Source organism: Rosa rugosa, chromosome 1 (genome assembly GCF_958449725.1).
Source record: "Rosa rugosa chromosome 1, drRosRugo1.1, whole genome shotgun sequence".
NCBI lineage: Eukaryota > Viridiplantae > Streptophyta > Magnoliopsida > Rosales > Rosaceae > Rosa > Rosa rugosa.
The window spans coordinates 28018163-28044782 of NC_084820.1; the positions used below are offsets into that span (position 1 = coordinate 28018163).

The window sequence follows — 26620 nt, forward strand, 5'->3', positions numbered from 1 at the left end:
AAATTGATGTGGAGTAGTTCAACCGGCTAGAATGAGTTTAGCTAGAGGTAACCGAGTCCAGAGTTATCCGAGAGGTTGTAAGTCTACTTTGTAATTTGACTACTATCTCATAGTGTGTGCTTGAGCACTTGGCCTTCAAGAGTTAAGGCCATGCAGTTGTTGACCTCACCTTGAGGATTTTTACTGCATAAACAATTCCTGTGTTTTTGCTCATTTTGTTTTCTGTTCTTCTGTGTTGGTTAATCACTTACAGTTCTGATTTAATCTATTTTCGTTCATTAGGGATAGGAAGCTTCTTTCAATCCCTTAGCAATGTCCAGAAAATTATTTGTACTTACCAGTGACTTGCCTATTCACCCCCGCCCCCCCCCTCTAGGCCATTCTAGTACTTTCATTTGGTATCAGGGCAGGTCACTAGTCTTTCTAGTGAGATCCGTGGGAAGCTTAGGATGGATTGTGATAGAGGGTGTTCAGGGTCTATTAATTGTCCTCCCTATTTTAATGGGGAAGATTATGCTCAATGGAAAACCATGATGCAAGCGTTCTTGCATGCACAAGATGAGCACATCTGGAATATTGTTGAAACCGGATGGGAACTTCCCACAAAAACTAAGTCAGAGGCTACTGAGAGTTCTGCCACTGTAATAGAACTCAAGCCAAGGGGTGAGTGGTCAACAAGTGAGGTGCGTGACTATAACAATGATGTTAAAGCACAACACAGCTTGTATACAGCCCTTTCTAAGAAAGAGGGGAAGCGTATTGGGACTTGTAAGACTGCAAAGAAGGCATGTGATCTTCTCCAAATGACATATGAGGGTAATAAAAGAGTTAGAGCTCAAAAACTTCAGAGACTAACTCTTGAATTTGAAAATATGTTCATGAGAGAGGATGAATCAAATGATGACTTCCACTCTAGGCTAATAAACGTGACGAATGAATGTGAGAGCCTAGGTGATCCTATTGCTAAACATAGAATTGTGAAAAAGTTTCTTAGATCCTTGCCAGCAAGTTTTTTGTCCAAAAAAACTGCCATTGAAGAAGTTCAAGACTTAGAAATTTATTCTTTAGATGAACTTCTTGGAAATCTTCAAACCTTTGAAATGAAGATTAAGCCAGTTAAAAAGGAAAAAGAAAATGACTTAGAGTTTACTTCTAAGGACTTTGCTCTTCTTTCTAAACAATACAAAAAGTTTCTTAGGGCTGGACATTCCTTTCAAGAAGTCAAGAATTCATCAGGATCAAGTTCTAGAAAAATTTCTTTTAGTGAAAATCCTAAATGTTTTGAGTGTCAAGGTTTTGGGCACCTTGCTATTGATTGTGGGAATAGGAAGTATAAAGCTCGCACAAGTAAGGCCATGAAATCTACTTGGAGTGATTCTGAGAATGAGGAACAAAACTTTGCTTTGACTGCTACTCTTCATTCTACTTCCTCAAGTGATTCTGACGATGATGAGCATAATAATGAATAGATGGCTGTTAAGTATGAGGAAATGTGCAGAGCTTCATCTAAAATGATCAAAATTAATGAAGAACTAAACAAAAAATTGATTCTAGCAGAAAAAGAAAGAAATGGGATTGCTGAGCGTCTGCAATCCCATGCAGAAAATTGGGAGATTGAGAAAGCTGCTTATGTTGACCGTATCCAGACGTTACAAGAAAGCTTGGATGCTCAAGTTAGTCTTATGAACTCCCTGTCCTCTAAAAAACTGAGTGTAGAGCATTCCTTGAAAGAGTCACAAGAAATGTTCTCAAAATTTTCTATAGGTTCTGAGAAAGTTTCAAAAATGATTGGGATTGGAAAAACTGAAGGGGACAAAAAGGGGTTGGGATACTCCTCTTGTATAGCTTCCAAAGAGTCCAAGCCTATTAGGTTTGTGAAGGAAACCTTGGTTCCCAAGACTGAAAACTCTTCAAACTTGAGAAGACTCATTCCTATATGTCATCATTGTGGTACACCTGGTCATATCAAACCCAAGTGTAACAAGTTTAGGAAAAATTTTCAGAAAGTGAGGCCTCCCCAAAGAAGCATGCACAATCAGTTCTTTGAAGCAAAATTGAGAGAGCACTTAAGAGAAGTTACCAGGATTGCAAATATGATTTCAGTCCCTGTTTTATATGTGCCTAAACTGAAACAAATTTGGGTAAGGAAGGATGAATATTCACGTACAGGTAATTGAATTCTCTACCTTTGTGATTGCTAAATTCATGTTTTATTTTCTCTTGTAGTATAGGTGTTTGTTTTTTAGTGTCTTTTTATTTCCTTAGTTTTTGGGATTGCAATTACTGTTTTAATCCCTTATTTTAGTTTTCCTTCTTTATCCTTGGGTCAGTTTGCACTAAAAAAAAAAAAAAAACAAGTGGTTGTCCCTTTACATGGCAAAAGAGTGTGTGTCTTCACTCTATCATCTTTTAGTTGGTAAGAGAGAGTTCTCCCTTTGTCTAATAGCACAAGTTGGTGTTATAACAAGGAAGGAAGAACACTTGCATACTTCGATCTTCCTTTCCTTTCATCTTTCTTCATCTCTTGATTCACTTGGTAAAGATCCTTAAATGCCACATCCTTTTGTGGCTCTACTTGTTACATTAAGGGGGAGTCTACAAGCACAAGAAGAAGTTCTTAATCCAAGGTGCTTCAAGGTGGAGGAAACACACACAAGGAGAGATCAAGGAGAGGAACTTTGGTGGTTCACTTGGATCAGATTGAAATCACGCTCCAAGGGAGAGTAGAACATAAACTCCCTCTTTATTCTTCCTTACTAAGCATGCTATGTTTATATACATATCATAATGCTATGTTTATATACATATCATAATAAGCCAAGATCATGGGTTAAAGGAATGAGTTTTATGTTTAGTTAATAATTTAATTGTTAAACTAATTTCGCACTAATTAAAAAGTTTTGAAATACATCCATTCCTTCAATTGGTATCAGAGCCATTGGCTTAATTTTGATATGTTATAAACATGGTTAAGTATGTTGGTTGATGTGATTTTCTTAAGCCTAAAGTAATATGTAATTTAGATCATAAATTTTGTCTTTATCATAAAAGTTATGAAGCATGTGATGTAAGGTAGATTTTATGATAGCTAGAAAAAGTTTCTAGAAATTACATGTAGGAAGTGGTTTAAGTTTTATGAAACTTTATGCATATGAGATATGTATTAAGGGGTTCTATATGTTTCTTAATTAAAGTGTTAATCTTAGAAACGTGTTGGTTAAATATGCTTTATGGCATGCATGATTTTTTGGCTTCAAAGATGAAGTAAACAAGTGTTCAAAGGAAGAACACAAAGCTGAAATTTTATTTCCAGTTTTGGAACTTGTTGAAGCTAGTTATGAACTAGCTATATTTTTATGTTGTTTGCTTTCACTCTTGACCCATAAATTCATTAATTGATATTTACCTAATAGTTAGTGATAACATAAAATCATTTCCATGTTTTCTTCACTAAATAGTTGGTAGAGTTAGTCATCTTTACTATTGAAAGGTGATGACTTCTATGCATGTTCAATCACCAAAAGTTGATGAATGAGATATAAGTCATGTCTCCCTAAATCACTCACCAAAAGTTTGTGATGTAAGATGTAAGACATCATCCCTTAAATCACTCAAGGTTGGTGATGACTAACTTTGATGACTTGATAAGTCCCATCAATCAAATAGTTTGATAATAGGAACCCTAAATCTCTCAACTAATTTACTTGCATTAAATTAAAGTAATTTAGTGGTTAATTTATTTTGATTGAGTTAATTATGCTTATTTAATTAACCTAATTATTTTAGTTAATTAAAGGATGATTATGGACTACGGCCTAATATAATTGAGCATGAGATTGGCCGACTATTCATTTTGAATGAATGAGGTTATGTAATTAAAGTAGTTAATTCGCTTGGGTTATGTAATTAATTCATTTGGTTGTCTAACTAAGTAGCTAGCTTAATTTATTCAAGTTTGATTAAATTTAAGTGGGAGCTTTTATGCCCCTTATCCACTCTTGCAATCGGAGATGGAGGCACTTAAGGATGATCCAAAGAAGAAGTTTGAAGTCATCTAGCCTTGAAAGGAGTTCAAGTGCAAAGTGTAATAGCTTAGCTTAATTGTTTAATTTCCGTAATCGTTACGCATAATTAAAATCAACCACCCAAACATGACCTTGATCCAACATATTGGCTCATGTTTGATCAAACTTCAAGTCTATAATCATTCTATATGACCTATTATAATTTCATATTCATTGCACTTGATCAAGTAATTTTATACTTCCTATGATTCCATTTGAAAAATGTTTTTTGATGAAATCAAATTGTTTTTCCGAAAACAATTAATGGGAGTATTTTATTATAGATCAAGTATAATGAATATGTGATTGCATTAGGATCAAAGCAAATGCAATGTGATTGTTATTAATAAGATTATAGAAGATGAGACCTTAAAATTCCCTCAAAGTGATATTAAGTTGAAAAAACCAGAAGGTGTTATGAATACTTCTTTGTGGTCTTCCATCATTGTAATCTCCTATTAGATGTTCTTGCATGTGAATATCATTCCGAACGGAAGTATTTTTTGCTAGGAGCTTTGAAGAGAGGTTATTTGACATTTGATGTTGTGAGGTAGAGGACAAATCATGGTCAATATTCTATTATGATGAGATTTAACTTTTGATCCCTATACTTACATGGGATGATGGGTATAGCTTAACTAGAGTGATTTGTCAATATCCTGATATGGTGAGACTTACTTACTTAAGAGACCAAAGTTATGGATATTCACATTTAGTGTGATTGGATAACAGTATCCTCTCATGGAAATTAAGTTGACCTATAGTTCTATTATGATGCGGTTGGCTTAATGGAAATGAGTCTTTCATACTCACTAAGAGTTTTAGTTTAAACTCTCGAATTCCGTGAGAGATTTGGAATTTGTCAAATAGTGAGCGGGTACCATTTGATTCTTAAGACCCGAGTCACTTAGTTTAAAATCAATCTCACTTCTTTTATTTTATGTTATGTAGACTGCAATATGTCAGGATGTCCTATCACCAAAATTCTCAACGAGAATCGTCTTGAGGGCCCAAACTTCAATGAGTGGCTCCGCAATTTAAAAATTGTAGACATTCGATAAGATCGCTTATGTCTTACAAAATGCACCTCCTCACACTCCTTTGGCTCAAAATGCAACCGATGAGCAACATGTTGCTTATCAAAAGCATAAGGATAATGATACTCAAGCTAAATGTGTTATGCTTGCATCCATGAACTCACAACTTCAAAAGCAACATGAGAATATGGATAACGCCATTTCTATAGTACTCCATCTCACTGAATTGTTTGGTGAGAGAAATAGAAATGTGCGCTTCACAACTGTCAATGAGCTTGTCAAGACAAAACATGTGAGGGGTGCTCCTGTGCATCAACATAGTCTCAAAATGATAGGTCTTATTGAGTAAATTCAAGACCTAGGATTTGCACTTGATGCGGAGCTAGCTCAAGATCTTCTTCTATCCTCCCTAGATGATTCATAATGAACTATAATATGCAACAAATGGATCATACTCTTCCTGATCTTCTCAATATGCTGGTAACAGCTGAGAAGCAAATTAAGAAAGAGAGTGGAAGTGTGGCCATTGTCGCTTCTTCTTCCACCAAGTCCAAGGCAAGGGCAAAGGGAAGAAGAAAAAAGTGGCAAAGCCTAAGGGAGCAATCCAAAAGAAGAAGGAACAAAAGGAACCAAAAGGTGTTGGAAGAGAAATTGCAAAGCTTATATTGCATCCTTGAAGAACAAGTCTTCAGCAGTAGGTCGGTATGATCAATGTGATTGAATCAATATTTACAGTTAATAATGTTTCCACTTGGATATTTGATTCAGGTGCATCTCACCATATTTGCACTTCATTGCAGGACCTAGTGGGACCAAGGAAGCTTAAAGCTGGAGAAATTTCCCTACGTGTAGGAAATGACACAATAGAGTTGACGCTAAGGCCTTGGGGACTTATATTTTGAAGTTACCATCAGGAGATACATTGTTGTTGAAGAATTGTCTTTATCTTCCTATATGTATAAAGAACCTTATCTCTATCTCCATACTTTTAAAGGATGGTTATAGAGTAGTTTTTGATAACTAAGTGGTTTTGTATCTATTAATGAACGCATGATATGTCATGCTATAATATTATTGATGGTCTCTTTCATCTAGCTTTATATGCTATTATTAACTGTATGAAGGAAAATGCTTTGGGATCTAAGAGATCTCGAGAAACGGTTAACCCCATTAAGATGTGGCACCTTAAGCTTGGTCATATTAGCCAAGATAGAATTCATAAGTTATCTACAGATAGATATTTAGAGTCATTAGGATCTGATCCTATGCCTACTTGTGAGTCTTGTCTAAAAGGCAAAATGACCAAGACACATTTTGGTGGACAAAGAACAAGAGTTAAAGAACTCTTAGGCCTAATACATACCGATGTATGTGGTCCTATGTCCACAATTAGTAGAGGTGAATTCTCATACTTTATAAACTTTACCGATGACTACTCTCAATTTGGTTATGTATACCTTATGAAGCACAAATCTGAAGCCTTTGAAAAGTTCAAAGAATTTAAGAATGAACTTGAGAAACAAACCGACAAGAGTATTAAGGCTCTAAGATCCGATTGAGGAGGCAAATACTTAAGCAATGAGTTTATTGATTATTCAAACAAGAAGGCATTGTTTCTTCACTAGCTCCTCCTGGAACGCCACAACTCAATGGTGTCAATGAAAGGAGAAATCGAACTTTGTTGGACATGGTTCGCTCCATGATAAGCTATACTGATTTACCTATATCCTTCTGGGGATATGCACTTCAATATTTGTTGAATAGAGTGCCTTCCAAATCCGTCCCTCTTACACCATATGAGATGTGGCATGGGAAGAAACCAAGTCTCAATCATATTAAGATTTGGGGTTGTCCAGCTTATGTCAAAAGACTAGAAGCAGGAAAGCTTGAAGCTAGATCAAGCAAGTGTTTATTTGTGGGATATCCTAAAGATAGTTTAGGATATTATTTCTATCAACCTGAAGAACAAAAGGTGTTTTTTAGCAAGAATGTCACTTTCCTTGAAAGGGACTACGTCCTTGATGGAAATGTTGAGCAAATGGTAGAACTCAAGGAAGTGTCCAACAAGCCACAAGCTAACACTTCATTTCCCGATGAACAACTTCCTGAACCAACTATAACACAAACTCCAAGAAGATCTAGCAGGATCCGGATACCTTCTAAGAGGTATGGTTTGCGTCATGAAAGCCTTGGGGAGTTAAATCTCCTTGGTGATAATGAAAACCTGCATAATCCTTCTAGTTATAATGAAGCAATGTCAGACATTGACTCAAAGAAATGGCAAGAAGCCATGGAATTCGAGATTGACTCTATGTATACCAATCAAGTCTGGACTCTCGTTGACCCTCCACCTGGTATTAGACCAATTGGAAACAAATGGGTCTTCAAGAAAAAGATAGGCTCGAATGGTAAAATAGAAACCTACAAAGCTAGGTTGGTGGCAAAGGGCTATAAGCAAAGAGAGGGCATTGACTATGAAGATACGTTCTCTCCTGTTGCCATGGTTAAATCCATTCGGATATTATTTGCTATAACTACTCATTATGATTATGAGATATGGCAAATGGACGTAAAGACTGCCTTTCTGAATGGCAACCTTGAGGAAGAGCTATATATGGATCAACCTGAAGGCTTTGCGTCTAAAGATGACATTCATAAAGTATGTAAGCTTCATAGGTCCATCTATGGATTTAAGCAAGCTTCAAGGAGTTGGAACATCCGTTTTGATGATGCAGTCAAATCTTTTGGTTTCACGCAAAACATGGATGAACCTTGTGTTTACAAGAAGGTTAGTGGGAGTGCCGTTGTGTTCCTTGTACTTTATGTAGATGACATCCTACTATTTGGGAATGATGTAGGAATGTTATCTTCCTATGAAAACCACCATGAGTTTTCTCATCTGAACCACTAGTTATAGATGTGAATCGATCCTCCAAAAGATTTGTCAATTGTCTTCCCTTTGTTTGGAATCCACATGGACGATTTCTTCTTATACTCTTCTTCCACTTGGTATACAATCTGAACAACATCATTCATAATATACATCAACTTGCTGCTAATCCCAAACAAATATGGGGAATCAAGCCCTTGTGATACATCAATTTCATGATGTTTTCATTCCATGAAAAATGAACTTATTGGTATACTCTTCAACTGATAGGCTTCCATGCACCAATTCTATGAATTGTAGGTGTACCCGTTGCTTGTAATTAGGTGGCACAAAAGAAACACGTCAAAGTCATCTTCATGTCTTCCCAAGTTCTAGTCACTTCATGAGTTTGTTGGTATTTTTCCCACCAAACTCTAGCTATCCCCTTCATTTTAGCTTCTACAAAAGAAATTTTTCGCTCCTCCGCCAACTGAAGCCATCTAAAGTAACTCTCCAAACCATGTAGCCAATCAAGGAACACCTCAAGATTTTCTAAACCATGTAGCCAATCAAGGAACATCCAATTTGACACTGATGCCATCTAAAGTAACTTTCTAAACCATATAGCCAATCATGGAACATCCAATTTGACACTCATTTCTGAACTAGACTGTCTTGAGTCTTCGTGCCTAGAATCTGAAGCTAAAAATGAATTCTGGGCTATGCTTCTCTCACCTTCTTTTGACTTCTCTTTAAGCAAGGCAGAAAGACTAAAAACCATGTTCCAAGGAATTCAATTTTTGAAGCACCTCTTGGAACATCCTCTTGTAGCCTTCATATTCTTATGACAAACTATCCACTTTGGATGAAAGCTTTGCATTGTGGCCATTGTAGTTCTGAGGGTAGGGGGTCTGAATGAGCCGATAGGATGCTTTGCTCTGATACAAAAACTAATGTAGCAGAGGGCAACAGTTGGTGAGAGTATGAATATGGTGGATTGGGGAGTTTTGAGAGATTAAGAAAATAGAATGGTTTAGAAGAAACAGAGGGTTCTTAGCTGTAGAAGAGAGAAATAGAATGAGGGAGGTTAGGGGAGAGAGACCAAGGCACCAAACCTTCAATGAAACTCAATTTTATTTCATTCCAATATGTTTTGGGTTTATAATAGGTAGCCATCTTTATAGGATTAAAAAAACATAACCATTAGACTCCTAGAACACCATAAGACTTTATTAAAGACTTATTAATAATAAGACCCTTGAATACTTGAAGACTTAAATAGACATAAAGACCCACTCAAGACCCTGAGTACTCACCCTAAGATTTAAATATACTTTTAAAAACAATAGACTCATAATTACTCTTTATAAAACTGAAAAAGAACCGACTCATAATTACTCTTCATAAAACTAAAAAAGCAAGACCTTTAAACTACCACGAAGACTTTACTTTGGACTAGAAAGGGTTGGGTTTAGTTCTAGGCTTCCAAAGTTGATATTTCTTTTCTAACCAAGTCGTTGTTACTGCATTAAACGTCAGAGGAAAAAATTGAGAAATTCATCAGTGGGAAACTAAGAGCAACTCCAACAGCTTCCCTATAATTTCTGTATTATAGGGAAGCAAAAGTCATAGTTTTAGCCTCTTTTTCTTCTCCAACTCCAACAGATTCCCTATTTTACAACAATCTCTAAAATCTCCATATTCTTCCTTAAAATTTTAGAGTTTGCTGTAAATATAGGGAATTTGGTTTTCTCTTTCCTCACTTTCCCTAAAATAAGGATAGTTATAAAGAATCTGTTAGAGCAAAAGAGACTTATTTTTTCCCTAAAGTAGAGAAAAATCAAAATATAGGGAATCTGTTGGAGTTGCTCTAAAAAAGAGTTTAACCCTAATGTATATGGAGAAATGTTATTTGATTGGTGATGATAACTGTTCGGTAATAACATTGACATCATGCTTTGTTCACACTATAGTCGATCTGAACTCATCTCTCTTTGCCTAAGAAAGGCTACACTATGACCATCCAAGACTTTGTAAAAGAAATTTGCAATACATAACAAACTTTTCATTGACAAAAAAAAATCACAATGTATTATACCAACTTAGACATAACCACCAACTAAATACATCAACAACCATCTAAAAAGTCTTGACATAACAGCACTCAAAAGAAAGGTTATTACATGCACATCAGGTAGCTAGTCAATGCTACCCAAAGAGAGAGAGCAGCAACCGTCAAATTACAACATAAGGGATTTGAAGATATATATGTCATTAAAGCCGAGGTCTAACAGCTCTAAATTTGGCAAATAGAACAATGGGAATTGGAAGTGAGTCTGAAGAAATTGCATGATGTTGGTGACGAAAAATTCCGCAGAGGATATTGACTCACCAATGAATGCGAACTGGAGCGGGAGTTGACCGGGAACGATCTGAAAACTTCCTTTGAGCGTTGACTCGAAGGTTTGACTGTCAGCTCGAGGAGGAGGGGGGTACCTGCAGAAAATCCTCCGATGCCTAAGTCGGTACGTTTCTTAGTAATGGAGTAGAAAGAGTCAGAAAATGAGATGGATTACCTGGACGTCGAGCCTCCTTTATATAGGCGATGACTTACTTGGGGAACAAGCTGCCATTATTTCTGCTTTTATGGCTGCATTTATTTACACACTTATGATGACAATTATTACTGCACTAATAACAGTTAATCATTGCGTACTTACGACCGTCATTCATTGCGTATTTATGATAGTCATTCATTGCGCACTTATATTCGTAATCATTGTGTGTAGTTATTGTCGTAATAATTGCCGCATTCATGACTGAAATTTAACGCCATATTAACTACGAAGTTAATCGTCTTACTTGCAAGCCCAGCAGAATTTGATCACTCCCACAATGCCCCCAAATTTTCTCTTTGGACACTCGTCCTAAGAGGAAATTTCCATTCTTTAGCTATTTCGAATCTTGCCTCGAATATTTCCTCGAGCCCTAGCCGTCCTGATTCTTTCCTCGAACCCTGGCGATTCTTTCCTCAGGCCCTGGCCGCCCCGATTCTTTCCTCGGGCCCTGGCCGGCCCGAATCTTTCCTCGGGCCCTAGCCGCCTCGATTATTTCCTCAAGGCGAAGATTCATTTTCAGCATGAGACATGGAATTGCCCTCATTCCCCTTTGAATCTGATCAATGACATCTTATTCTCCTTGGCCACCGGCCTTGGGTATTTACTCTGGCCACCAGCATTACACATACATTCCAACAACACTGACCACAAATATATTTCAAATATAAAAGGAAAGAATCAGAATATGATTACTAAAGGAAAAAACGCTAATCTAAGTTACCCAAACTTTTGTCACTTCAGGGCTTGTATTCCATCACTCCCAATCCTTAGTGAGAGAAATGAGATTTCTAATGGTGCAGCTCCCGCCATCACTTTTTAGGGAAAAGTGTTTCCCACAGACGGCACCACTTGTTGGTGACGAAAAATTCCATAGAGGATATTGACTCATCAATGAATGCGGACTGAAGCGGGAGCTGACCGGGAACGATCTGAAAACTTTCTTTGAGCGTTGACTCGAAGGTTTGACCGTCGGCTCGAGGAGGAGGGGGGTACCTGCAGAAAACCCTTCGATGCCTAAGCCAGTACGTTTCTTAGTAGTGGAGTAGAAAGAATCCAATTACCTGGACGTTGAGCCTCCTTTATATAGGCGATGACTTACTTGGGGAACAAGCTGCCATTATTTCTGCTTTTATGACTGCATTTATTTACACACTTATGATGACAATTATTGCTGCACTAATAACAGTTAATCATTGCGTACTTATGACCGTCATTCATTGCGTATTTATGATAGTTATTCATTGCACACTTATATTCGTAATCATTGTGCGTAGTTATTGTCGTAATAATCGCCGCATTCATGATTGAAATTTAACGTCATACTAACTACGGAGTTAATCGCCTTAATTGCAAGCCCAGCAGAATTTGACCACTCCCACACAGGATAGGTTAATAGTCCTAAGCTGTTCCAAATTGCCTAAAGATTCAAAGAGTTTGCCCTTCATTCTTTTAATTAGAAGCTCCAACTTAACCACTCTATAGGTATCAATGGAATCATTCAATTCAAGAGAGGATGAAGAGTTGCAAGTGATACCTGGCCATTTACAGTAATCAGAAAAATCATTTTCCACCCATCAATTACAGTATCTAAAACTTTCACGAAATCCTGCAACGCCTGAAAGTCATTTGGATTGCACGTCAGGTCCTGAAAGCTCGAAACCTGAGCTTGGAAGCAAAACCCAGTAACAAGGATGACCACCAAGATTTCTTGAACCCCCATATCAGATCAGACAAACACAACCACTAGGCAGAGAGGGAGAATTCACATTCAATTAGCAGAAAAACCCATTTCAGGAGAAAGATTGCTTAACTGGGCTAACTTGTTCAAACTTTCAAGCATGATGGCTGCGAGATTAAACGCATATACAAGAGAAAACAAAGCCCCGGAAGAAGAACAATTCAACGGAAGAGTCATGACTTGTAGTTCTAGTACTAGAAAATTACTCACATCCAAAGCCAGAAGTCCAACTCTCTCTTATATACCAAAATTATTCACTTAATCATACAGCCTTTCTGTCAGTAATCTAATAATGGGATTACAGTAGATCACAATTGATCCATAAACTTGACTACGAATTAAAGAAATCTAAATAGTAGCAGAGTCAACAATAATCCATAATCTCAGAAAAATACAAAAGAACATCATCCACAGTTCAATAGACTAGCAAACATCAACTATATATATTGTCTATCAAATTATCAATCCACTTTGTACTCATACCAAAAGAATAAAATAAATCTGCATGCATTCTGGAAACCACAATGCGAATGCAAACCTGAAGACTTGGCTCTATTTATCAACATGCTAGGTGTCACGAGCCGCACTTAGGAGTTGTGCTATCGTGACATTTTGTGAAGGAAATGCCGAGAGGAAGAAGGGATCCTTCACAAAGTGTCACGATAGCACAACTCCTCTCGGCATTTCCTTCACAAAATGTCACGATAGCACAACTCCTAAGTGCGGCTCGTGACACTAGGGGACGTGTATATGCTGAAAGCTATAGTAGAAAAGAAAACTATACATATGATATGAATGTATTTTATGAAAGAAGAATACGAAAGTAAAACCGGCATATCACACCAGGAAGAAGGTAAATTTTGTAAGTTTCGTTTCCTAAATAGTTTCATATGACGAGTCATGTATAGTCCAAGGCTACAAATCAATGGAGAATCAATCACACAAATCAATGGAGAATCAATCACTACATATCCACCTAATTCAAAATAAACAATCTAATAAACTTTGATTTAAATTTAATAACTAGCAGAAAAGGGAGCAAAGAAACCACATCCAATCACACCAGACTATTCAAATGCAGACGATACAGTATCCAGATTCTGAGGTTAAGGTCAATTACGTTTACTTCCAATTGAAATGTAGATATCTAACAAACACTGAGCCTTTATAAGATAGAAAATTAAACATTGCGCTTCTTGTTTACTCGATATGCATGAAACCCAAAACCAAAAACACCCGCAAACAATCAACAATATTGTCGCTTTCTACCTATCTATGAAAATAGGTTACCAAGTAAATAAAATAAAAATACACACAAAAGAACAAGTAGGAAAATTAACTAGGATATAAGAGGTAAAATTTTCAGAAATCATTCTACAGTTGTAATTCTAATCTCGAGTTACACAGAAGTACTATTATGGACCGGGATTAACACCCCTGTGCTCGGAGTAGCAAGTCCTACAATGTGAAGACTCGTGCACTATTACCGCCTGAAGCATGTATATCATCCAATAAAACATTAAATCAAAAACCTGGCTTCTACCACCCAGATGAGACAGAGTCGTTAACCTCAATAATACTTCTGATCCTTCAATTTCTTGCTTCCTCTGGGTTTTTCTATAGGTGCATTCATTCCAGCCATTTTAGCATTATACTTTGCCCGAAGAGGATCATTGTAGGTCCACCTGAAATACAAAAAGCAGTAAAATCAACCTCGGACCAAATTAATACTCTGTTCTCTCCACAGAAAATTGAACTTAAGGTCTATGCATAGCATTTGTAAGTTTCCCTCTTACCAAAGGAACCCGAGACACATAACAGAGCACAGCTAAAGAAAGGCAATATATTTAAATCCCTAAACTGCCGAGTCAGTTGATGCTCTCTCATCAAATAACAATATTGCACAAAATGAAAATAAATGTAACAATATCAATATGACCAGAAGAAACTGTTATAAGTCAAATACAAAATAAAAAACAATATATGTTCGATAAATTAGAAGCATGCAAGCATTAGGGATCTTTATAATGTGAGGTTCAGATATACAGAACAGCTAACCTACATTAAGAATCTTCTAGGGTTTAGTTGCTCAAACGTAGCACTACTTTCAGAGTTTGACATCAGAGTAAAGGTTTCTTGAAATCACTTCGAAATTGACATTAGAAAATTTTCTGGCATCACATTGAATGTATCTTGGATTCACTCCAAGTCAACACATGCCTCATACATGAGTGGGAATCACAAGAACTTTATCCTCCACTAAATTTATATTTCTTAGTTAACATACTTGTTTTCAAGCAAATCATATAAAGTGCTTTAATCTTCCATAATTAAGAAGTTATTCACTCTATTTTAATTATCAGGAAAGTTGAAATTTGCTTTACATATATGATGTCATAATCAGTATTGTTTTTCCTCCCCTAATGCAATTGATAAAAAGAATTCTTCATCAATGAATATGCTATTTTTTTTTTCAAACAATGAATCCTTTAGAACTCTAAACTCATTAATTAAGTGACTACTCAGTAGATTTATACTTGTATCACATTTCCTAAGCAAATCTCCAGACGTACTAGTAAATCACCACATTCATATTAACACATAGGATTCAACAATGTTATGCAACCACCATGAATGCCTCCATATCTCAGTATTCTCTAACCCATAGAATCTTAAGTGAACAGTGTATAAAGTAAAGACATGAGCATGGCAATATAGTGAAGTGAAAAACAGAATGGAAAATAATTCATTTAGGAAAGTCAACTTACGGATTGTTCCAGTCAGTAGTATCCTCATTGACAAGGTGGGTCCATTTTGTCCTTCCACTACGACCAAAATGCTTGACTTGCATGACCTTCGGCAATATAGTTTTATCCATCTTATCTTCTCCAGTTGGAGCAGAGAAATCACGAGTGAAAATTCCATCTGTTCCAACAGTTGCAGCGTGGTCATCTGCATCTGATTGGAAGAAAGCACCTTTGTGGTAATATTTCTGCATGAACCTCCACTTTTGCTTTGGTCGAGGTGCAGGTTTAGGATTCTTCCTCTCCCATTCCCTCCTCTCTTCCTCTGTCATATTTCTTACTCTTTCTATCTCTTCCTTTTCCTTCAACATAGCTTCCCTCTCCTCTCTATCCCTCTTGATCCTGGCAATCTCTCTTGCCTTCCAAGCTTCATACTCCTCTGCCTCATTAAGTTCATCATCAGTATCAATATCAGCAATGTTAGCGTCCTGTTCCATACCCTTCTGAATCTCTTCATCCTTTCGGATTTCCTCAACCACAATCTGCTTCGTCTCTCTCTTCCTCTCCTCCAATTTTTTCTTCCTTGCTTCCTCGAGGGCCAACTCTTCTGCCTCAATTCGCTCACGTTCAGCAATTGTATCTCTCTCAGCCTTCGGAACAAAGACTGGCTTCAGCATCATCATGCCACCATGCTCATCTTCTGAGTCAGTTGAATACTCTGATTCCTCTTCCTCCTCCTCTTCCTTATCTTCTTCCTCATCTTCCGAGGGGAGGAGTGGAGCTTCTTCTTGCTCCCTCTGACGCAACCTTTCCTTAATCCTTCTCCTCCTTTCCTCTAAAGCATCAGGATCCTCTTCTTCCGCATCTATCCCTTCCTGCCTCTTAGCTTCCTCTTCAATTGTTGAAACAATTTCAGCTTGCCGGATACGCCTATGATCAGCCCTAACATCCTCGCGATTATCTATCCTGCTCTCAGCCAAACGACGCAGCCTAGGATCATCTTTCCTTCCAACATCCGAATAATCCTGAGTGGGGAAGGCTTTCTCCAGGGAGGCAGCCGCGGACATCCTAATATCGCCATCTTCATCCGCATCATCTCCCCACTCGGGAGCTTTTCCGGGCCAATACCTTTTAACTTTAGTTTGTCCAATTTTACCTCTCAGCTTATCCCTAATCGCAATCACAGTATCACTAACACCTGCTGTCACCGACATTGCTTCTGCGCTTTACACACGCCCAGACAAACCCAATTCCAAAAACTAGAAAAATCTGTTCTCTTCCCGATTTCGAATCCTATCAAGTATGATGAACTAAAATTTCACTGAAACAAAAAAACAAAACAAGTATTAGCGCAACAAAATAGTGACCCAATAGATATCAGTTAACAATCCTTCCAAATTCAATTTATAAGGGGAAGAAACCCTAACCCTACAAGTAAAAGGACACCAAAAACAAGTGGGTACGAATTCATTAATCGAAATAGAATTAAGCGAAGGGAACTCCAACATTGCACATGAATTTCATCAAACACTTCGCATTCAATATAAACTATCAAAATACGCGTGCTGTAAAGGACAAATCAGAAAATACGAAAACAAATTAAACGAAAAGCTCACATAAATAATACGGAATTAGCTACGGCGGCGGGAAGGTTCGTACCGGTGGCTCATCGGAGTTGTGCGGCGGTTTGCAGCGGGGGATTGGTCTCGGTTTCGTTTCAAATAGGAGGGGTCTTTTCTTTTTATGTTCTCCTTCCCTTTCTCCCTCTTCTATTTTCTCCTTACCTCTCTTGTCGTTTTTTTTTCCCCCTCTTCGCCGCCTGGAAAATTTTTGTATACACCGTGTAAGTGAACCAACAAATTCAGCAGATTTCGGCCGTTTGAAGCAATATTTTTTTAGTATATTTTTGATGTTATCCAATTGTCTATTGCACCACAGAAAATGCATATCATTACACTCTAGCCCCGTTTGTTAGCCAGGAAATCAAATCTGGAATGTGAAATAGTTTCTCATTTCATTAAATTGTCGTGTTTGGTTAAATCATAAGTCTGGAAAGGAAAGTAAAATAAATGAGTTGACTGGAGTTCAATTCCATAAAAGAGGCGGAATAGAAATACAATTTAGGGTGTGGTATTTCAATTCCTTCACTCAATGGAATTGAAAATTTACTCGTTTAGCCCCTCATAAAATCTGGTCAATTAATAATTCATATCTCAACTCATTCATTTTTAATTTTTCATATTTAATTTGATTGGGCATTATTGGAAAATCATTAACAAATTAATTCTCTCAAACCATTTTCCAATCTCAAGTCTTGAATCCTTCCAAATTAATTTCTTTTTTTTTTCCTTCGGTCGCCAAAAACTCATCTCTTCTTATCTCTTAACAAATATAAAGGTAGAGCTTCAAATCAATGGTAATGAGATTCACTTTTCGATTTTATTTCAAAATCGCTAATCGTTAAAGTATTATACTAGATAAGATCAATGGACAAACTAAATTTGTCAAACTTGAACATTTTGCGCATATTATATATACAGAAGGCTGCTCACGTGTGTGTGTGTGTGTCATCAAAATCAAATGGCTTGAAGCCAATTCAGAACATACTTAATACAAACAGTAAGCAAAAGTAGATTATTCTAAGCCCAAAAGCAATAATTATAGACTAATTACTCCAAGCTTGGGGATTGTTTACCTTGGTTTTGGTACTTGATGTGGGTTTGGATTTTGGTAATGGAAAGTAGCTTCCTTTTGATCATTTGTGAGTGACTGTAGTTCTATTTTTAATGAAAAGTTGTTCATTGTGTGATATATGATTATGGATTTTGATAGTATTGATTGAAGAGTTGGTTGAAACTTGAAACTCACTGTGGTCGCTAAGAATGATTGGTGTTCAAGTTAATCGGCTGCATATTTTGCTGTAATTTGGTTATGATTGAGAGGGTTTTGACAACTATCAGTTTTAGTATGTGATCTTAAAATAATTCCATTAGATTTCGTCAAGATTCATTAGTAACATCGTGTTTTGCATACGTGGAGGTTGAGTTTGTTGGATTTGATTTTAATTTTCAGTAAGTTGTAGAAATTTAGTTTTTGGAATGAGATGAAGAATTAGATCCTAATTTGATTTGAGTCTTTTGATCAGAGTGTACGCATAGTTGATCTGTCTAGGTTTGTTGAGATATTGAATAATGGTTGGAGATCGTTCTTCTTTCCAATGCTGTAAAGTTATCTTCAATTTTGATTACCGTTGTTTGTTAATTACTGATCTTAATTTTTTTTTTTTGAAATAAGGACTGGTGCATATACCCTTAAGTCTTCATTAATGAAATTGCTGAATATAATTAGTAATAAAGAAACATCCTGAATAATAACAAGAGCTCCCACTAATTCTATGTATTCAAACATGCACCCACTGACAAGGGTTGACATACCAGATATCTAGGCAACTCCATTTGCTTCACAATGGTGACATACCGGAAAGATAAAGCTCATACAAAGCCATAAAACAATTAAACTTGCTTTCCCACTATGCTGTCGACTAGAATTAACTCTAACGACACTAGATTTCATCCTGCCACTAGAAGGTTACAACCTGTTAACGTTAGTGATCCGTGGGGATCTCTAGTTAGCTATAAATAAAGAAAGAGAGAGAGAGAGAGATTGACACAAGATGTATAGTGGTTCGCCTCCGCATGAGCGGGAGACTACGTCCACTTGAAAGCTATACTAGTGTGTCGAGCCTTGCGGCCTAACAAGATTACAAGAGATGTAATGAATGTCTTGAGTTGTGGGAGGAGGCATTCCTTTTATAGATGAAGGAATGCCCTTCCTCTACTTATTCTTCGATGTGGGACAAGTTTCCACATAATTCTAGTCTATTTAACATGCAGAAAGCTATGTTATGGAGGCATGTTGGCAAGGGCGGGAAGGTGGCTTCCCGGTGGCGGATTTGCGACTTCCGGATACCGCCGCGTAGCCTGAACATAGGGCTACACGATGCATGTCTCGGTTGGGCCTTGCCATGTCTTGTGGATGTCCCAAAGTAGGTGTTACTTATGCTTGGTGATGTAGTAAATACTCCATATTATTGGAGGTATGTACAAGTCCCCGAAGTCCCCGAGTAAGAGGAGCTTCTTGGTTGGGGAGTTCAAATCATGAAGTCATCAAGCATAAGTAACCGGGCGGTACGGAGCCCACAAGTCCCCGAACTCCGTAAGCAAGAAGGAACTAGTTAACCTGTACAACAAAAACAAAAAGCAGGCATACGTAGAATGCTCGTTGCATTGGGCAAAAAATGTGAGTTGCATTGATATGCGTTTGGCATATAGAAACGTATGAGGTGCGTGATACATGTTGATGTATACACGCGAATGGCGTCGAGTACGATCGATTTAAGACGTACAAACTCGAGAGCGCGTATGGCCGTGTGAGCATATGGATTGCATATGATAAATGTAAGTTGTATGAGCGCTGCGAAGGTAAGCGTTTGTAGCGTGTAAATGATGAGTACGTGAACGCTTGTGTTAGTTTGGTTGTCGCTCGTATTAATGGAACGCGAAAAGAATTCAATTTGTCGGGAGCGACAAATGGTAGAAGAATTCCATGTTCCATTAACGTGTGGTGTGTCGAGTAGACATGAATGTGAAGATTGGGAATGCCAGGAAGGCGTGAGCGGGAAGCTCGAGGATTGCCGGGAAGGCATGAGCGGGAAGCTCGTGAGCGGAAGCTCAATGGGGTTGCCGGGAAGGCATGAGCGGGAAGCTCGTGAGCGGAAGCTCAAGGGGTGCCGGGAAGGCATGAGCGGGAAGCTCGTGAGCGGAAGCTCAAGGGATGCCGGGAAGGCATGAGCGGGAAGCTCGTGAGCGGAAGCTCAAGGGGTGCCGGGAAGGCATGAGCGGGAAGCTCGTGAGCGGAAGCTCAATGGGGTTGCCGGGAAGGCATGAGCGGGAAGCTCGTGAGCGGAAGCTCAAGGGGTGCCGGGAAGGCATGAGCGGGAAGCTCGTGAGCGGAAGCTCAAGGGTTGGGCCCCTGGTAGACCCGCTAGAGAGTCCCCGACTCCCCAGCCATGTTTGTTGAGGGGGAGCTGCACGGAGCAGAGGGTGTTGGGAAGCGATCCCAATCTTTGGTACCCAAGCGTCGGGGTTAACTGCCGGATCAATGGCTGCCGTAGGCTGTGTTAACTAGTCCCTTGCTGCCGGATCAATGGCTATTATGAGGCGTTGCCTGACCGCTTGGCGGTTTTGGTCGTAGACCGTGGACTCGTAAAGTTTGTATGTGCACGAAAAAATGACAAAACACACAGAGCAAGCATGTATAGACATGGCATGTGCGGTAGCTCAAATTGCAAGAGCGTAAGAGATAAGATGAAGCTACTTATCTTATGCCGGTTTGGAGGCTAGCGGAGTTTTGGCCTAGCGTTCCGGTCCATTGCTCCGGCGAAGTTCCTTGCTAGTAGAAGGATGATGATTTCGTTTAAATGGAGAGGTGATTGATGATTATATCTCCTTGACAAGATAACCCATTAGCATATAATATTGTAAAATTAAAATGCTTGTAAAATGTATATATCGGATAGCAATGGTAGTGAATTATAACTATGATATGAATAAGGAGCCAAGTAATTGCTAGTGCAGTAGAGTAATTGAGGCATGCCAATTTTGATAATGATGGAGGCAAGTCAATTAAGCACCAATTAAATGCGGACACGAGAGTTTGCAATGAGCAATATATATATGTATAGCTAAGTAGCCAGATGGTTAGTGCCCGTGGTATAGCCTAGATTGCCTTGGTAAATGCAAATGTACATTTCTAACATTAGTGCCCAGCCAAAGATAAACCAAGGCTCAGTGCCGCTGCATATATAGTTGTATATGACCAAGTTTGAACAAACAATACAGGCATTTATCATTCGTGGAATAAAGCTGCTAGACATATACAACTAAGTACTAGTCGAAAAGTGTGCTAATGCCGAGTATGTATTAATGGATGACAGAAGCATATTGGAGACAAGAAACTTTGGGCGGAGCATGTGATCTTGCAGGCTTTTGATTATTATAAGCATGTAGGCAGATACACATAGCATGCTTAACAGATGGCATGTGCGCATAATATGTAGAGTTGTGGACATATGTATGCCATCATGAGCTACCAACTTTAAATGCATGGCATGTATGTGCTTTTGCAAAGCAATGAGAATATAATATATATGCTGTAGCTGATTATAATAGGCATATTGATATGCTTTAGCTCTGCACGGAAGAAAACTCATCTGTTTTTTAGTTTGTTTCAGAGAGAAGACGTTGAGCTGCACCCGAGGCTTTGATCAATGTTTAGGTGAAGATCCGTATCAAGAAATCAAAATCATGAGGCCGCCAGTTGCGAAGCCAGCAGCAAAGAGGGACTGCGAGATTGAATGGGTGCCCAAAGCAGTTTTCTGAGTATGAAGAGGAGGTTGAAGTTCCGCCGAGAAAGTTGAAACTGTGCCCAGAGTATTGAAGCTCCGCCGGGAGTGAAGCTTTGCTGGGACTGAAGGTCCGTTGTGATTGCAGCTGATGCTCCACTGACGCCTGGGCTGGCGGTGTACAGTGCAGCGGTGGAGTATGTTGTGGTTAGCGGAGCCTTTTGCCAGCGGAGGTGGCCAGCGGAAGAAGCTCGAGTCAGCGGAAAAAAGGTTCAGCGGAGGAGCTGAGCGCTGATGGCCAGCAGTGGAGCAGCTCAGCAGAACTTGGCCGGCGGAGGAAGGTAACAGCAGTGCAGTCCCCGACCTGCAGTGGGCGGAGGCCGCAGTGACGTTAGCGGTCCGACAGTGAGGCGGAGCTCGTGCCGGCGACCAACGCTGGCGGATGCCGTGTTTGTCTGGAGGACCTGGTTCGCCACGGTGGTTGTTGTCTGGCGGAGACCACGGAGCTCAGCGGGGAACTGGAGCTCGGCGGATGAGGTTGGGCGGAGCTATTCCCGGCGGAGCACCGGAGCTGCAGAGCTCGGGGCTGGTGAGCGGAAGTCCCCGGCGTGGGCGACCGCAGTTTGGCGGAACTCGGAGTTGCCGAGCAGGAGGGCTGCTTGTGGCTGGCGGAGCTTGGTGGAGAGCTAGGCCAGCGGAGGAGCGAAGTGCGGCGGAGAGTCCGAGTGCGGCGGCGCTGATGGTGGTGCAAGGTCGGTGGTGTCCGCTTGGCGGAGGAGTTCGCCGGTGCCTGAGCTCAGTGGAGATCGAAGAGTTTGGCGGAGCTGCAGGTTGAAGTGCAGCGGAGATGAAGTCGGGCGGGAAAGTTGAAAGTTGGAGGGCTGCCCAGAGAAGATTTCTGGGTGTCCAGAGAAAATTTGGCCGCCTAGATTTTTTTTTTTTTTTTTTTTTTTTTTGGTGGTGCCAGCGTTGACTTTCATGGGTTGGGCGTTGACCAACCTTGACTGGCGTTGACCGCCCCACATGCTGGTGTTTTGAGCAGTTTCTGCAAGTTTTGACCACTCTATGGGGGTTGACTAACTCCGCTGGGCGTTGACCACGTGTTGACCAGCCCGCAAGGTGCAAATTTCTGCACACTCTGCTCTAGTTGCCGCCAAGAAATATTAATTCAAACATAAACTCAAAGAAGGAAGGAATTTCTTCAAGCTCCGCTAAGCAGACTTAGCTCACGGTAGGTGACGAAGCCATTGTGTTGGTTTCCCACAGACGGCGCCAATGTTAACGTTAGTGATCCGTGGGGATCTCTAGTTAGCTATAAATAAAGAAAGAGAGAGAGAGAGAGATTGACACAAGATGTATAGTGGTTCGCCTCCGCATGAGCGGGAGACTACGTCCACTTGAAAGCTATACTAGTGTGTCGAGCCTTGCGGCCTAACAAGATTACAAGAGATGTAATGAATGTCTTGAGTTGTGGGAGGAGGCATTCCTTTTATAGATGAAGGAATGCCCTTCCTCTACTTATTCTTCGATGTGGGACAAGTTTCCACATAATTCTAGTCTATTTAACATGCAGAAAGCTATGTTATGGAGGCATGTTGGCAAGGGCGGGAAGGTGGCTTCCCGGTGGCGGATTTGCGACTTCCGGATACCGCCGCGTAGCCTGAACATAGGGCTACACGATGCATGTCTCGGTTGGGCCTTGCCATGTCTTGTGGATGTCCCAAAGTAGGTGTTACTTATGCTTGGTGATGTAGTAAATACTCCATATTATTAGAGGTATGTACACAACCATTTCGCAACGACTTGCCGCCTCGCTAGGTCAGACAAGGCATATTGAGTATGTAGTCTGGGACACAGCCCACAGAGCCTTACCAAAAATTGGTAGGGAATTATTGGGAATAAAAAACACCTAACAAATAAAACATTTATTGAAAAAACATAAAATGGGGAACAAGCCCACTAGCTAAGGCCCAAGAACGAGGTCCAGCCCACCTCTACCGTCGACACGCGCAGCCGTCTTCTCCATCGCTACCGGACTCGCACCACCTCTACCATCGACACGCGCTGCCACACAGAACTATGAACCTTGTCTGACATCCAACGCCGGATCTCTAGTGCGCCCAGAAACCAACCAGGTCTGGAGCAATTCCTGGATCGATCCCCGCGCTCTCCTTCAACTCTCAACCCCGTCCATAGGAGAAATTGTGCAACGTAGGGCAAAGACGGCTCCTGCAGCAGTCTCCTTATGTGAGCCCCAGAAAATTTATCGAGCTTAAATTGAGATCGTTCAACAAATTATTTATTTACTATCTCGGTAATTATCAAAGTGCTCGAGAATATTTTCAGAAATTTTTGTACATTGAAATCCTCGATTTAAGGATTAGATAATAAAGTACACGTCATGACGAGTTCGTGGAAATTTTCGGAGAAGTTTTCGGATACTCGGACTATTTATCGTGGCTATCTGAAGTTTTGGGATTTTGAAAATTAATTCAAGAAATAGAAGACAGGTGGAGCGATCCCAGCCATCCACCTCTTCCACCGCTTCATCAGGGACGTCCACTGTTAATTGGGTCAGTTTATATATATGAGTCTTGACCCGTGGGAACACCGGAAGTATCGAGAAAGGGAGAGAACCAGAGTTCTCTGACCCGAAAGAGAGAGAGAGAGACGACCCGGAAGGGAAACCCGACCAGAGGGACGCCGTCCGGCCCCCCCCACGACGGCGCGCGGCCACCAATAGCTTCGTCTCGTCGTCGCCGTCACGCCTGTGGCCTTTGATCGCCCATGCACCGGACGAGGAGGGAGACTCGACGGTGAGAAGCAGCGACTGCTCTGGCGAGTTTCTGCGATTCCGGCCACCATCTGGCCTGTAATTGGTATTAAACCTCATCTCCTCTTCATGGTCTACATGCCTGTGTAATTAGTTTTCAAATTTGGTCACGTTTTAACGATTTCGTTTCTGGGTTCATCTCGGTTCTGCCGTGTTCTTCGTTACCGGCGACTTTTCCGGCTCTCCTTGGCTTGGTCTCGGCCTCGACTTCAACTGTAGACAAGGAATTGGGCAGTTGGCTAGGTAGATCACGTTGACATCCTCAGTTCATCATCTGCCTAGTTTCCTCAAGGAGTTTGGTTTGGTTGCAGTTGGATTTTGAAGGTATAATTCAAAATCTTGAATTGAAGTTTGGTTATTGTGATGCAAATCCGAAGTTAGTAGCTTGAGTTGGTATATCTGTTGCTGGTACTGAAACTTTGGATTTGTTTGTATATGCAATGAACTGTGGCGTTGTGGTAGAGCTCAGATTTCCTTGGTTGTGTGTTTAGTTTGTTAAGTTGTTGTGAGTTACTATTCTGGTATTTTTATTATGGTTTATAAAATGAATTGTCAAGGAAATGGATTTGATGGGTGGAATTGGTCACATGTGATTTGGGTGTCCATAGTAAATTTGGTCGAATTACTATGTGACAAAATGCAAAGTGAAAGTAAAAGACCAAGTGTCGTTGACGAAATTGGAAACATGTTCTATGCTTGTGCATATGTTAAATGGATAGAAAGTGAAAGAAATTAATATATAAGCATATATATATATATATATATATTGGGTGGCCTTAGTAATCGGGTGCACTCAATATATGTTTGGTCGATATCGTAATTTCAAGTGAATGTTCGATAATCTAAGTTAATTATCGAACCTATCTCGATTGGTCAAACAATGGTCAAAGTTGGTCAACTCCTGGTCAAACCAGGAAAAGTTGGTTAGGATGATTTATTAATCGTCGAGATCTCATATAATTGTTCGATGGATTATTAACTGTCGAAATGTCGGAATCTAGGACTCCAGTTACCCGAGGAACGGAAGGTTCGCGACTCTCGGAGTACGTGAGAGAAAGCGTCGGAATCCAGGTAGGGATTCAAGACTCTCCTCGGTTGGTGATTTTCTTTTATATTTTTATTAATGTGATGCATGATAAGTGGTATGGGTTGGTTATGTTAAAATACAATGCATACTAATCAATCCGTGAGAAAATGTGTGATGGCTTGAGAGCGAAGGGTGGCTCTGACTTCCTTGGGTTCGATCCCCAAAACCTCCGGAGGGTTAGTTACGCCGGTCGTCCGGATATTCCGATTGTAATGACGGGCCCGGTACGTGTGCGTAGCTAGGTAGCGGACGCTCTCGCTACGCTTACCTGGTGATAAATTAATTTGAGGTAAGGTCGTGTAGTGGGTCTATGGGACCGGCCATCAGGTAATACTTGGTTTTGGCGCCGTATTTATTTAAGCATCATGCATCGGTTTTCAAGTTGAAAAACATTAAAGTTTGTCATTCTTTTAAATACTTGGTTTAAGCATGTTTTCATACTGGGATCCCAAAGATATATTTGCTGGTTTCAAACCTAGTCGTGGTAGAGTTCCTGTAGAGCAGCGAGGACGAAAGCTCACCCCTACAACAGTTTGGATGCAGGTATTGTGCACTGGTGACGGGACAATAGCGGATGGAGCTGGGTGTGCAGAACAAATTTGGTAAATTACCTTTCTATTCCTTGAACTTTGTACTCCGAGACTTGTGAACAGTCAACTGTGTGCCAAATCTAGTCACACTCTTGTTCTTTGAAGTTCGTACCATCTGTGTGAACATTAAATCCAAGCTTTAGACGAATGAAACGAATTTTCACCTCAAAGGTATTTGCAGCTTCCGCTGTGTTTTTACAAAAAGATTTCAAACAAAATGCCTAGCGGTTCTCTATAAAATAAATCGAGCGTTCGGTTTATGTTTTAGAGACTCGCGGCACTGTGACGTGCTTAAGCTGGTGAGGTGCAACTTGGGGCGTTACACCTTAGCAAACCAGTCCTCCACCTACACACCACTATGCACGCCCACTGCCTTGGAGAGCCAGATCGAAGAGGGAAGAAACCGAAAACCGGTTGCATGCAACGGCCTCTCCCTAGTCGAACCGCAGCCTCTACCTCGTCTTTCGCCTTCACTATCGGACTCGTAGAACAAGCTTACCCGTCCGACGATGACTTCTCGAGGACGCATCGTCGGACGGGACATGGGCGCAAATAGCTTTAATTTTTTTATATTGACTAGTTTTTTGTTTTTCAGGTACTCTGTGCAATATTTCTTATTGCTTTTCCATATCGGTTG

General features: G+C 40.0%; 2 protein-coding genes and 1 long non-coding RNA gene across 4 annotated transcripts; 2 read left to right on the forward strand and 1 right to left on the reverse strand.

Moving 5' to 3' along the window:
* Window positions 1-449: 449 nt before the first annotated feature.
* Window positions 450-1469, forward strand: LOC133725489 (uncharacterized). The gene has a single exon (XM_062152771.1). It carries the CDS (start codon window positions 450-452, stop codon window positions 1467-1469), a length of 1020 nt encoding a protein of 339 aa, XP_062008755.1.
* Window positions 1470-13646: 12177 nt separating this feature from the next.
* Window positions 13647-16897, reverse strand: LOC133724503 (uncharacterized). Of its 2 annotated transcripts, none has more exons than XM_062151254.1 (3): window positions 16730-16897; window positions 15095-16391; window positions 13647-14011 (listed from the first exon to the last, which is right to left on the reverse strand). In XM_062151254.1, the coding sequence occupies exons 2-3, from the start codon at window positions 16282-16284 to the stop codon at window positions 13897-13899; spliced, it is 1305 nt and encodes a 434-aa protein (XP_062007238.1). In that variant the 5' UTR covers window positions 16285-16391; window positions 16730-16897; the 3' UTR covers window positions 13647-13896. The 2 variants fall into 2 exon arrangements, with proteins under 2 accessions (XP_062007238.1, XP_062007239.1); XM_062151255.1 differs by having other exon boundaries at window positions 16687-16897.
* Window positions 16898-23722: 6825 nt separating this feature from the next.
* Window positions 23723-24983, forward strand: LOC133730705 (uncharacterized). Its single transcript, XR_009856663.1, has 2 exons — window positions 23723-24352; window positions 24526-24983. It is a non-coding gene; the product is annotated as an uncharacterized LOC133730705 (long non-coding RNA).
* Window positions 24984-26620: the final 1637 nt, after the last annotated feature.

What these genes read in the sequence shown, in the direction of transcription:
- LOC133725489 (XM_062152771.1), top strand. Translation starts at nt 450, where the DNA reads ATGGATTGTGATAGAGGGTGTTCAGGGTCTATTAATTGTCCTCCCTAT.
- LOC133724503 (XM_062151254.1), bottom strand. Translation starts at nt 16,284, where the DNA reads ATGTCGGTGACAGCAGGTGTTAGTGATACTGTGATTGCGATTAGGGAT. An exon ending in ACTACTGACTGGAACAATCC is followed by an intron (nt 14,012 to 15,094) that starts GTAAGTTGACTT and finishes TTTGTATTTCAG; the next exon opens with GTGGACCTACAATGATCCTC.